Source organism: Oncorhynchus nerka, linkage group LG14 (genome assembly GCF_034236695.1).
Source record: "Oncorhynchus nerka isolate Pitt River linkage group LG14, Oner_Uvic_2.0, whole genome shotgun sequence".
Classification (NCBI taxonomy): domain Eukaryota; kingdom Metazoa; phylum Chordata; class Actinopteri; order Salmoniformes; family Salmonidae; genus Oncorhynchus; species Oncorhynchus nerka.
Window position 1 is genome coordinate 25,611,933 of NC_088409.1, and position 12,197 is coordinate 25,624,129.

Genomic DNA, 12,197 nt, shown 5'->3' on the forward strand with positions numbered 1-12,197 from the left:
ACTCTTCCTGTCTTCTCTCCCTCCTCCTTACCCCTCCTGTCTTCTCTCCCTCATCCTTACCCCTCCTGTCTTCTCTCCCTCCTCCTTACCCCTCCTGTCTTCTCCCCATCCTCCTTACTCCTTCTACCTTCTCCCTCTCCTCCTTACTCTTCCTGTCTTCTCTCCCTCCTCCTTACCCCTCCTGTCTTCTCTCCCTCCTCCTTACCCCTCCTGTCTTCTCTCCCTCCTTACCCCTCCTGTCTTCTCCCCATCCTCCTTACTCTTCCTGTCTTCTCTCCCTCCTCCTTACCCCTCCTGTCTTCTCTCCCTCCTCCTTGCCCCTCCTGTCTTCTCTTCCTCCTCCTTACCCCTCCTGTCTTCTCTCCCTCCTCCTTACCCCTCCTGTCTTCTCTCCCTCCTCCTTGCCCCTCCTGTCTTCTCTCCCTCCTCCTTACCCCTCCTGTCTTCTCTCCCTCCTCCTTACTCTTCCTGTCTTCTCCCCATCCTCCTTACTCGTCCTGTCTTCTCTCCCTCCTCCTTACCCCTCCTGTCTTCTCTCCCTCCTCCTTACCCCTCCTGTCTTCTCCCCATCCTCCTTACTCCTTCTGCCTTCTCCCCCTCCTCCTTACTCTTCCTGTCTTCTCTCCCTCCTCCTTACCCTTCCTGTCTTCTCTCCCTCCTCCTTACCCCTCCTGTCTTCTCTCCCTCTTCCTTACCCCTCCTGTCTTCTCTCCTTCCTCCTTACCCCTCCTGTCTTCTCTCCCTCCTCCTTACCCCCCTGTCTTCTCCCCCTCCTCCTTACTCTTCCTGTCTTCTCTCCCTCCTCCTTACCCCTCCTGTCTTCTCTCCCTCCTCCTTACCCCTCCTGTCTTCTCTCCCTCCTCCTTACACCTCCTGTCTTCTCTCCTTCCTCCTTACCCCTCCTGCCTTCTCTCCCTCCTCCTTACCCCTCCTGTCTTCTCTCCCTCCTCCTTACCCCTCCTGTCTTCTCCCCATCCTCCTTACACCTTCTACCTTCTCCCCCCTACTCCTTACTTCTCCTGCCTTCTCCACCTCCTCCTTACTCCTCCTGCCTTCTCCCCCCTCCTCCTTATTCCTCCTGCCTTCTCCCCCTCCTCCTTACTCCTCCTGCCTTCTCCACCTCCTCCTTACTCCTCCTGCCTTCTCCCCCTTCTCCTTACTCCTCCTGCCTTCTCCCCTCCTCCTTACTCCTCCTGCCTTCTCTGCCTCCTCCTGCCTTCTCCCCCTCCTCCTTTCTCCTCCTGCCTTCTCCCCCTCCTCCTTACTCCTCCTGCCTTCTCCCCCTCCTCCTTACTTCTCCTGCCTTCTCCCCCTCCTCCTTACTCCTCCTGCCTTCTCCCCCTCCTCCTTACCCCTCCTGCCTTCTCCCCCTCCCTCCTTACTTCTCCTGCCTTCTCCCCCTCCTCCTTACCCCTCCTGCCTTCTCCCCCTCCTCCTTACTCCTCCTGCCTTCTCTGCCTCCTCCTTACTTCTCCTGCCTTCTCCCCCTCCTCCTTACTTCTCCTGCCTTCTCCCCCTCCTCCTTACTCCTCCTGCCTTCTCCCCCTCCTCCTTACCCCTCCTGCCTTCTCCCCCTCCTCCTTACTTCTCCTGCCTTCTCCCCTCCTCCTTACTCCTCCTGCCTTCTCTCCCCCTCAAGCTTCTATCCTTTAACCTTCACCTCACTAGTTAGTATAGCTTTGTCTTTCCCCTATAGGAGAGTCTTGTTTCCCCTTCCCTCTCTCTCTCTCTCTCTCTCTCTCTCTCTCTCTCTCTCTCTCTCCTCTCTCTCTCTCTCTCTCTCTCTCTCTCTCTCTCTCTCTCTCTCTCTCTCTCCTCTCTCTCTCTCTCTCTCTCTCTCTCTCTCTCTCGCTCTCTCTCTCTCTCTCTCCCTCTCTCTCTCTCTCCTCTCTCCCTCTCTGTATTCCCCTCCACCTCTGCTGTTCTGCCCCTCTCCCTCTCTCTCCAGCCTTCTGTCTCTCTCTCTCCCTCCCTGTCTCCCCTTATCTCACTATGTCTCTCTCTCCCCTGTATTCCCCTCCACCAGGTAGTCTGCTGTTCTGCCCCTCTCCCCTTATCTCACTATGTACCCATGTATCTCCCTGTCTCCTCCTCCCTGTATCTCCTCCTCCCCTCCACCAGGTAGTCTGCTGTTCTGCCCCTCTCCCTCTCTCTCTCCAGCCTTCTGTCTCTCTCTCTCTCCTCCCTGTCTCCCCTTATCTCACTATGTACCCATGTATCTCCTCCTCCCCTGTATTCCCCTCCCCAGGTAGTCTGCTGTTCTGCCCCTCTCCCTCTCTCTCTCCAGCCTTCTGTCTCCCTCTCTCTCTCCCTGTCTCCCCTTATCTCACTATGTACCCATGTATCTCCTCCTCCCCTGTATTCCCCTCCACCAGGTAGTCTGCTGTTCTGCCCCTCTCCCTCTCTCTCTCCAGCCTTCTGTCTCTCTCTCTCCCTGTCTCCCCTTATCTCACTATGTACCCATGTATCTCCCCTCTCCTCCTCCCCTGTATTCCCCTCCACCAGGTACGTCTGCTCTACTGTTCCCAGGAGGAGGCCGAGCTGGTGTTTAAAGCAGCTTGGGCCGCGGGTCAGGCTGGACCCTCTCACATGTGGTTCGCTGTGGGGCCAGCCCTGTCCGGCCTTGGCATGGATGGTCTCCCCAGGGCCCTGTTCGCCGTGCGTCCGCAGGGCTGGAAGGACAAGCCCCGCATGAGGATCGCCCGGGGCGTGTCCATACTGACCCATGGGGCGGTGGCACTGCGCCGCGACTATGGGGCCTCTGGAGGGCCAAACTTTGTCACCAACTGCATGACGGAATCCAATCAAACACACAGGGTGCGGGGGAGGATGAGGTGAGGGGGAGGAAGGATGGATGTAGAGGGGAAAAGGGGGAGCATGGGATGTGATTGGGGTGAGGGTAAAGAGGACAAGGTCTGCATAGGGGAGCATGCAACCTAGTGGTTAAGAACATTGGGCCAGTAACCAAAAACTCGCTGGTTCAAATCCCTGAACCAACTAGGTGAAAAATCTGTGCCCTTGAACAAGGCACTTAAACCAAATTGCTCCTATAAACCACTCTGGATAAGAGTGTCTGCTAAATTAGGTAGATTTTTAAAAGAGGATTAGGTGCAAATAGAAGATACGGCCAAATGGTTCCAACAGGAGAAGAGAAAGAACAGGAAAAGCAACTGATGACAGATAACACCTTACGTACTGCTTCCTGCTGTTCACTGGCTGGAACTGCATCCTACTAGGATTCTCTCTGATCATCTATTGTCATATGAGCTAAATACACTGGGATGACATGATGACGCAACGGTCATAAAAACTGCCTTGTCTTATTAACAAAATAAGTTGAAATTGCGCAAGGCCCCCGGGGATACAGGTGTGTCACTTCAAATATCTACACTGACCACTCTGATGTTTGGTAATGTCTGACAAATTGTGGTCTGGCAGTAATATTGTAATAATTTTCTGCCTGCGGCTATGGAACCCTGACCTGTTCACCAGGCGTGCTACCTGTCCCAGACCTTTCAACTCTCTAGAGACAGCAGGAGCGGTAGAGATACTCTTAATGATCGGCTATGAAAAGCCAACTGACATTTACTCCTGAGGTTCTGACTTGTTTCACCCTCTACAACCACTGTGATTATTATTATTTGACCGTGCTGGTCATTTATGAACATTTGAACATCTTGGCCATGTTCTGTTATAATCTCCACCCGGCACAGCCAGAGGAGGACTGGCCACCCATCATAGCCTGGTTCCTCTCTAGGTTTCTTCCTAGGTTTTGGCCTTTCTAGGGAGTTTTTCCTAGCCACCGTGCTTCTACACCTGTATTGCTTGCTGTTTGGGGTTTTAGGCTGGGTTTCTGTACAGCACTTTGAGATATCAGCTGATGTAAGAAGGGCTATATTAAATACATTTGATTTGAAATTTGATTTAATATTTGCTTAATATCTGCAGAACTTTACATGGCCCAGCAGGGGAGTCATGTACCCCCAAAATTGGAGGGGGCACAAAGTATTAAAGGATGGCTGGGGGGTGGTCCGGAGGGGGGCTAGGCCCCTCGTCCTGAAGTTGGAGAATTTCGAATTTTTCAAATACCTGAAAAGCTTTTTCCTGCAATCCAGAGCCATAATCATTATGCTTAATTCTAGGTATATATATATATATATATACTGTTGAAGTTGGATGTTTACATACACTTAGGTTGGCGTCTTTAAAACTCATTTTTCAACCATTCCACAAATTTCTTGTTAACTCTTGGAACTACCCATCCCGGATCTGGGAGAATTGTCAGCAACTACACTAATTAGCATAGCGCAACAGTCAAACATTCTTACTAGAAAATATTCATATTCATGAAATCACAAGTGAAATATAGCAAAACACAGCTTAGCCTTTTGTTAATCACCCTGTCATCTCAGATTTTGAAATTATGCTTTACAGCGATAGCAAGACAAGCGTTTGTGTAAGTTTATCGATAGCCTAGCATAGCATTTTGTCCAGCTAGCAGCAGGAAGCTTGGTCACGAAAATCAGAAAAGCAATCAAATTAACCGTTTACCTTTGATGATCTTCGAATGTTTTCACTGACAAGACTCCCAGTTAGACAGCAAATGTTCCTTTTGTTCCATAAAGATTATTTTTATACCCAAAATACCTCCGTTTGTTTGTCACGTTATGTTCAGAAATCCACCGGAAATAGCGGTCACGACAACGCTGAAGAAAATTCCAAATTATATCCATAATATCGACAGAAACATGGCAAATGTGTTTTATAATCAATCCTCAAGGTGTTTTTCAAATATCTATTCGATAATATATCAACCGGGAGAGTTGGCTTTTCAGTAGGACCGGGAGGAAAAATGGCTACCTCTCTCTTTTATGCAAGAATCACTCTGAGAGCCCTCAGCTGGCCACTTACGCAATGTGTTCGTGTACGCTCATTCTTCAACATAAAGGCGTGAAACTACGTCTACTAAAGGCTGTAGACAACTTAGGGAAGACGTAGAAAAAGGAATCTGGTTGATTTCCCTTTCAATGGGCAATAGGGATGCATAGAAAGACAGGGGTTTCAAAATAAGGGTCACTTCCTGATTGGATTTTTCTCAGGATTTCGCCTGCAAATATCAGTTCTGTTATACTCACAGACAATATTTTTGTAGTTTTGGAAACTTTAGAGTGTTTTCTATCCTAAGCTGTCAATTATATGCATATTCTAGCATCTGGTCCTGAGAAATAGGCAGTTTACTTTGGGAACGTTATTTTTCCAAAAATAAAAATAGTGCCCCCTAGCTTCAAGAGGACAATAGTACAATAGTTAGAACAATAGTTTTTGCAAATCGATTAGGACATCTACTTTGTGCATTTTCCAACAATTGTTTACAGACATATTATTTCCCTTATAATTCACTGTATCACAAATCCAGTGGGTCAGAAGTTTACATACGCTAAGTTGACTGTGCCATTAAACAGCTTGGAAAATTCCAGAAAATTATGTCATGGCTTTAGAATTTCTGATAGGCTAATTGACATCATTTGAGTCAACTGGAGGTGTACCTGTGGATGTATTTCAAGGCCTACCTTCAATACTCAGTGCTTCTTTGCTTGACATCATGGGAAAATCAAAATAAATCAGCCTCAGAAAATAATTGTAGACCTCCACAAGTCTGGTTCATCCTTGGGAGCAATTTCAAAATGCCTGAAGGTACCACGTTCATCTGTACAAACAATAGTATGCAAGTTTAAACACCATGAGACCACGCAGCCGTTATACCACTCAGGAAGGAGACGCGTTCTGTCTCCTAGAGATGGACGTACTGTGGTGCGGAAAGTGAAAATCAATCCCAGAACAACAGCAAAGGACCTTGTGAAGATGCTGGAGGAAACAGGTACAAAAGTATCTATATCCACAGTAAAACGAGTCCTATATCGACATAACCTGAAAGGCCGCTCAGCAAGGAAGAAGCCACTGCACAAAAGCCAGACTACAGTTTGCAACTGCACATGGGGACAAAGATTGTAATCTTTGGAGAAATGTCCTCTGGTCTGATGAAACAAAAATAGGACTGTTTGGCCATAATGACCATTGTGATGTTTGGAGGAAAAAGGGGGAGGCTTGCAAGCCGAAGAACACCATCCCAACCGTGTAGCACGGGGGTGGCAGCATCATGTTGTGGGGGTGCTTTGCTGCAGGAGGGGCTGGTGCACTTCATAAAATATATGACATCATGAGGTAGGAAAATGATGTGGATATATTGAAGCAACATCTCAAGACATCATTCAGGAAGTTAAAGCTTGGTCACAAATGGGTCTTCCAAACGGACAATGACCCCAAGCATACTTCCAAAGTTGTGGCAAAATGGCTTAAGGACAACAAAGTGAAGGTATTGGAGTGGCCATCACAAACCCTGACCTCAATTCTATAGAAAATTTGTGGGCAGAACTGAAAAAGAGTGTGTGAGCAACGAGGCCTACCAACCTGACTCAGTTACACTAGCTCTGTCAGGAGGAATGGGCCAAAATTCACCCAATGTATTGTGGGAAGCTTGTGGAAGGCTACCCAAAATGGTTGACCCAAGTTCAACAATTTAAAGGCAATGCTACCAAATACTAATGAGTGTATGTAAACTTCTGACCCACTGGGAATGTGATGAAAGAAATCAAATCTGAAATAAATCATTCTCTCTACTATTATTCTAACTTTACACATTCTTAAAATAAAGTGGTGATCCTAATTGACCTAAGACAGTGTTAAGAGAATTATGTTCTCAATGTTCATAAACTGAACTTCAATTAAACTACTCAGTCTGCAACCCAGAATTTGTAAGATTCTAGTTGAATGGAACAGACGGAGTCCCAGCTTACAATAGTCAGAATGTTTATTTACGAGAGCTCTGAAAATCATACAATGCACATAGCCTTTTATACCTCACATTTGGTCCATCTACCATACCCCTTATAAATGCCCCTCTTCTCTAACACTGTCAATGCTATTTACAAGTCTACTCCAACACATTACATTGCTTATCATATCCTGCAACGTGTTACATAATCTACTGCAAGCCTAATGGTTTCTCCCCTCCCTGGGTGGAGAGACCTTCTTCCCTGTTAATAGTTTCACAAGTTGTCTGCCACAGTTCCTTTTCTGTTAAACACTTTCTCTTTTTCTATGCACAATTCTAGTCTTATGATTCAAATACATCTCACTCCATTATCCAGTGACTGGTTGGAGTACTGTTAGTTATTGCCTTAACATTAATTTGAAAGTATAAATAATTTAGTCATTATCTTACCATTACCTTAAACATATGAATCTCCATAACAGACAGGGAATTTTTACTAGGATTAAATGTCAGGAATTGTGAAAAAGTTGTATTTTTCAATTTTTGATTTGTTAAAAAAGTTTGAAATATCCAATAAATGTCGTTCCACTTCATGATTGTGTCCCACTTTTTGTTGATTCTTCACAAAAAAATACAGTTTTATATCTTTATGTTTGAAGCCTGAAATTTGGCAAAAGGTCGCAAAGTTCAAGGGGGCCGAATACTTTCGCAAGGCACTGTACCTCTTGAGCTGTCTGTATCCTCCTAAATGTTTTTTTAAAGAAACTAAATATGCTTCTATGCATCTTTGCTTAAATTGAAAGTAATGTGAGGGTTATTCAGTACATTTAGTAATTGCTTACTTTTCTAAAGTCTATCAACCTTGCCAGCAGGCGTTCCAGCTAAGATATTTAGATAAACTAGCTTAATTTGATGAACAGCCTGAAATGGCTTATTTGGAGCTAGTTATGAGATAAGAAACAAATCTGGGCTAAAGCCAACTTCATAAAATGTCTAGGTGGCTAGTAGAATTACAGAGAAAAAAACAAACTTTCATATTTTTTTTAACATGAGAAATCTGAGGGGGCAGTTCTGTGGCCCAGAAGTCTCACTCACTGCACCGTCTGACTCTCTTTCTCCCTCTCTCTCTCTCTCCCTCCCCCTCACCCCACCCCCTGTCTCCCAATGTCAGGTATTTCAGCAACATCACGTTGGGTGGCAGAGACTACTCTTTCGACAGTGACGGTTACCTGGCCAACCCCGTCCTAGAAGTCATCTCCTATACACCTGGCAAAGGCTGGGAGGATGTAAGGACCTTACATCACTTCCTGTTGTTGTGCTGTGACTGGCCATTTAGGGCCATTTGGTTGTAGATTTGCAGATATTATCTTTTCAATTTCCTGTTGTTTTGATGTCCAGTTGATTAGTACAACAGAAAATCATTTAGAGTGTCTTGAACTGGCCAAACCTTGTCAACAAGCACAATATAAACTTAACAGCAAGCAAGGGCAGGTCACAGAGGTTTGTGTTCATGTAAAGTTCACTGTGGTTATCCGTGCCTGAGGTGGGGACGAGACTGACCGCTGAACGTTTGGCCTCTTTCTTTCTCCCTGCTGCGTGTGTTGACTTTCTCTTGTCTCTTTGAGTTTTAGCATCTCCTCGCTGATGTTCAATATAGCCAACACGCACACACATACGCACACACGCACACAAAACACACGTTACATGGTTGTTATTTTCTTCTAGTTTCAGTTTTCACTGCTTCCTTTGTCTGAGCTTCTCCTCTCGATAGCTGAACTTCTCCCTTTATTCTCAAACAATGACATCCGATTTCTCCATAAGCACTGTACAATCTCCATACACTAGTTGTCAGTCAGTCTCCCTTTATATCTGTTTGTGTCCTGGTATGCTGAAGTGTGCTTGGATGATGGTCTTTGGTTGGTAAAAACTTCAAACGCAGACTTTACAGTAGGAGCTGCTCTGGTCTGGTTGTTGGGTCATTGGGTCGTTGCTTATTCTCATTTAAATGGCAGCAGATCCCAGCTCCTGGAGACTGTCTGTCTGTCTGTCTGTCTGTCTGTCTGTCTGTCTGTCTGTCTGTCTGTCTGTCTGTCTGTCTGTCTGTCTGTCTGTCTGTCTGTCTGTCTGTCTGTCTGTCTGTCTGTCTGTCTTGTCTGTCTGTCTGTCTGTCTGTCTGTCTGTCTGTCTGTCTGTCTGTCTGTCTGTCTCAACCTATATTAGAGGTGTTAGCCATGACAGGATCCCATAGGTACATCTAGCCTCAAATCAAATCAAAGTTTATTTGTCACGTGCGCCAAATACAACAGGTGTAGACCTTACAGTGAAATTCTTACTTACAGGCTCTAACCAATAGTTCAAAAAAGGTATTAGGTGAACAATAGGGAAGTAAAGAAATAAAAACAACAGTAAAAAGACAGTGAAAAACAGTAGTGAGGCTTTAAACAGTAGTGAGGCTATTAAAGTAGCGAGGCTACATACAGACACCGGTTAGTCAGGCTGACTGAGGTAGTATGTACATGTAGACATGGTTTTAGTGACTATGCATATATGATGAACAGAGAGTAGCAGTAGCGTAAAAGATGAGCTGGCGGGTGGTGGGACACAATGCAAATAGCCCAGTTAGCCAATGTGTGGGAGCACTGGTTAGTCGGGCCAATTGATGTAGTATGTACATATGTGCATGAATGTATAGTTAAAGTGACTGTGCATATATGATAAACAGAGAGTAGCAGTAACGTAAAAGAGGAGTGTGGGGGGGGGGGGGGGCAAAATGCAAATAGTCCGGGTAGCCATTTGATTACCTGTTTTTGTCCTAGACTTAGCACTCCGGTACTGCTTGCCATGCAGTAGTAGAGAGAACAGTCTATGACTGGGGTGGTTGGGGTCTTTGACAATTTTTAGGGCCTTCCTCTGACACCGCCTGGTGTAGAAGTCCGAGATGGCAGGAAGCTTAGCCCCAGTGATGTACTGGGCCGTAAGCAATATCCTCTGAGCAATTGCCGTACCAGGCAGTGATGCAACCAGTCAGGATGTCCTTGATGTTGCAGCTGTAGAACCTTTTGAGGATCTCGGGACCCATACCAAATCTTTTTAGTTTCCTGAGGGGGAATAGGCGTTGTCGTGCCCTCTTCACTCTCTTGGTGTGTTTGGAGCATTCTAGTTTGTTGGTGATGTGGACAGCAAGGAACTTGAAGCTCTCAACCTGCTCCACTACAGCCCCGTCGATGAGAATGGGGGCGTACTCGGTCCTCCTTTTCCTGTAGTCCACAATCATCTCCTTAGTCTTGGTTACGTTGGGGGATAGGTTGTTATTCTGGCACCACCCTGCCAGGTCTCTGACCTCCCCCCTATAGGCTGTCTCATTGTTGTCGGTGATCAGGCATACCACTGTTGTGTCGTCTGCAAACTTAAAGATGGTGATGGAGTCATGCCTGGCCATGCAGTCGTGGGTGAACAGGGAGGACAGGAGTGGACTGAGCACACACCTCTGGGGGGCTCCAGTGTTGAGGATCAGCATGGCAGATGTGTTGCTATCTATCCGTCAGGAAGTCCAGGATCCAGTTGCAGAGGGAGGTGTTTAGTCCCAGGATCCTTAGCTTAGTGATTAGCTTTGAGGGCACTATGGTGTTGATTGCTGAGCTGTAGTCAATGAATAGCATTCTCACATAAGTGTTCCTTTTGTCCAGGTGGGAAAGGGCAGTGTGGAGTGCAATAGAGATTGCATCACCTGTGGATTTGTTTGGGCGGTATGCAAATTGGAGTGGGTCTAGGGTTTCTTGGATAATTGTGTTGATGTGTGCCATTACCAGCCTTTCAAAGCACTTCATGGCTACGGACATGAGTGCTACGGGCCTGTAATCATTTAAGCAGGTTGCCTTTGTGTTCTTGGGCGCAGGGACTATGGTGGTCTGCTTGAAACATGTTGGTATTACAGACTCTATCAGGGACATGATGAAAATGCCTCAGTGTTACTAGCCTCGAAGCGAGCATAGAAGCATAGATTTAGCTCGCCTGGTAGGCTCGTGTCACTGGACAGCTCACGGCTGTGCTTCCCTTTGTAGTCTGTAATAGTTTGCAAGCCCTGCCACATAAAATGAGCGTCTGAGCCGGTGTAGTTTGATTCAATCTTAACCCTGTATTGATGCTTTGCCTGTTTGATGGTTCGTCGCAGGGCATAGCAGGATTTCTTGTTAGCTTCCGGGTTCAGTCCCGCACCTTGAAAGCAGCAGCTCTGACCTTTAGCTCAGTGCGAATGTTGCCTGTAATCCATGGCTTCTGGTTGGGGTATGTATGTACAGTCACTGTGGGGACGACGTCCTCGATGCACTTCTTGATAAAGCCAGTGACAGATGTGGTGTACTCCTCAATGCCATCGGAAAAATCCCGTTGCAGACTGTGATAGCAACCGACCCATATTAGAGGTCTTAGCCATGGCAGGATTCCATAGGTACATCTAGCCTCAACCCGTATTAGAGGTGTTAGCCATGGCAGGATTCCATAGGTACATCTAGCCTCAACCTGTATTAGAGGTGTTAGCCATGGCAGGTTTCCATAGGTACATCTAGCCTCAACCTATATTAGAGGTGTTAGCCATGGCAGGTTTCCATAGGTACATCTAACCTCAACCTATATTAGAGGTGTTAGCCATGACAGGATTCCATAGGTACATCTAGCCTCAACCCGTATTAGAGGTGTTAGCCATGGCAGTTTTCCATAGGTACATCTAGCCTCAACCTGTATTAGAGGTGTTAGCCATGGCAGGTTTCCATAGGTACATCTAGCCTCAACCTATATTAGAGGTGTTAGCCATGGCAGGTTTCCATAGGTACATCTAGCCTCAACCTATATTAGAGGTGTTAGCCATGGCAGTTTTCCATAGGTACATCTAGCCTCAACCTGTATTAGAGGTGTTAGCCATGGCAGTTTTCCATAGGTACATCTAGCCTCAACCTATATTAGAGGTGTTAGCCATGGACAGGATTCCAGGTTTCCATAGAGGGTACATCTAGCCTCAACCTGTATTAGAGGTGTTAGCCATGGCAGGTTTCCATAGGTACATCTAGCCTCAACCTATATTAGAGGTGTTAGCCATGGCAGGTTTCCATAGGTACATCTAGCCTCAACCTATATTAGAGGTGTTAGCCATGGCAGGTTTCCATAGGTACATCTAGCCTCAACCTATATTAGAGGTGTTAGCCATGGCAGGTTTCCATAGGTACATCTAGCCTCAACCTATATTAGAGGTGTTAGCCATGGCAGGTTTCCATAGGTACATCTAACCTCAACCTATATTAGAGGTGTTAGCCATGGCAGTTTTCCATAGGTACATCTAGCCTCAACCTGATTTAGAGGTGTTAGCCATGGC

At 46.3% G+C, this 12,197-nt stretch overlaps 1 protein-coding gene across 1 annotated transcript in view; it reads left to right on the forward strand.

Moving 5' to 3' along the window:
• The window catches only part of LOC115125670 (glutamate receptor ionotropic, NMDA 2D-like), a 113,345-nt gene that overhangs the window by 23,239 nt on the left and 77,909 nt on the right, over positions 1-12,197 (forward strand). The window contains 2 exon segments of the mRNA XM_065027180.1: positions 2,506-2,834; positions 8,004-8,118. Coding sequence (XP_064883252.1) covers positions 2,506-2,834; positions 8,004-8,118 — 444 coding nt within the window.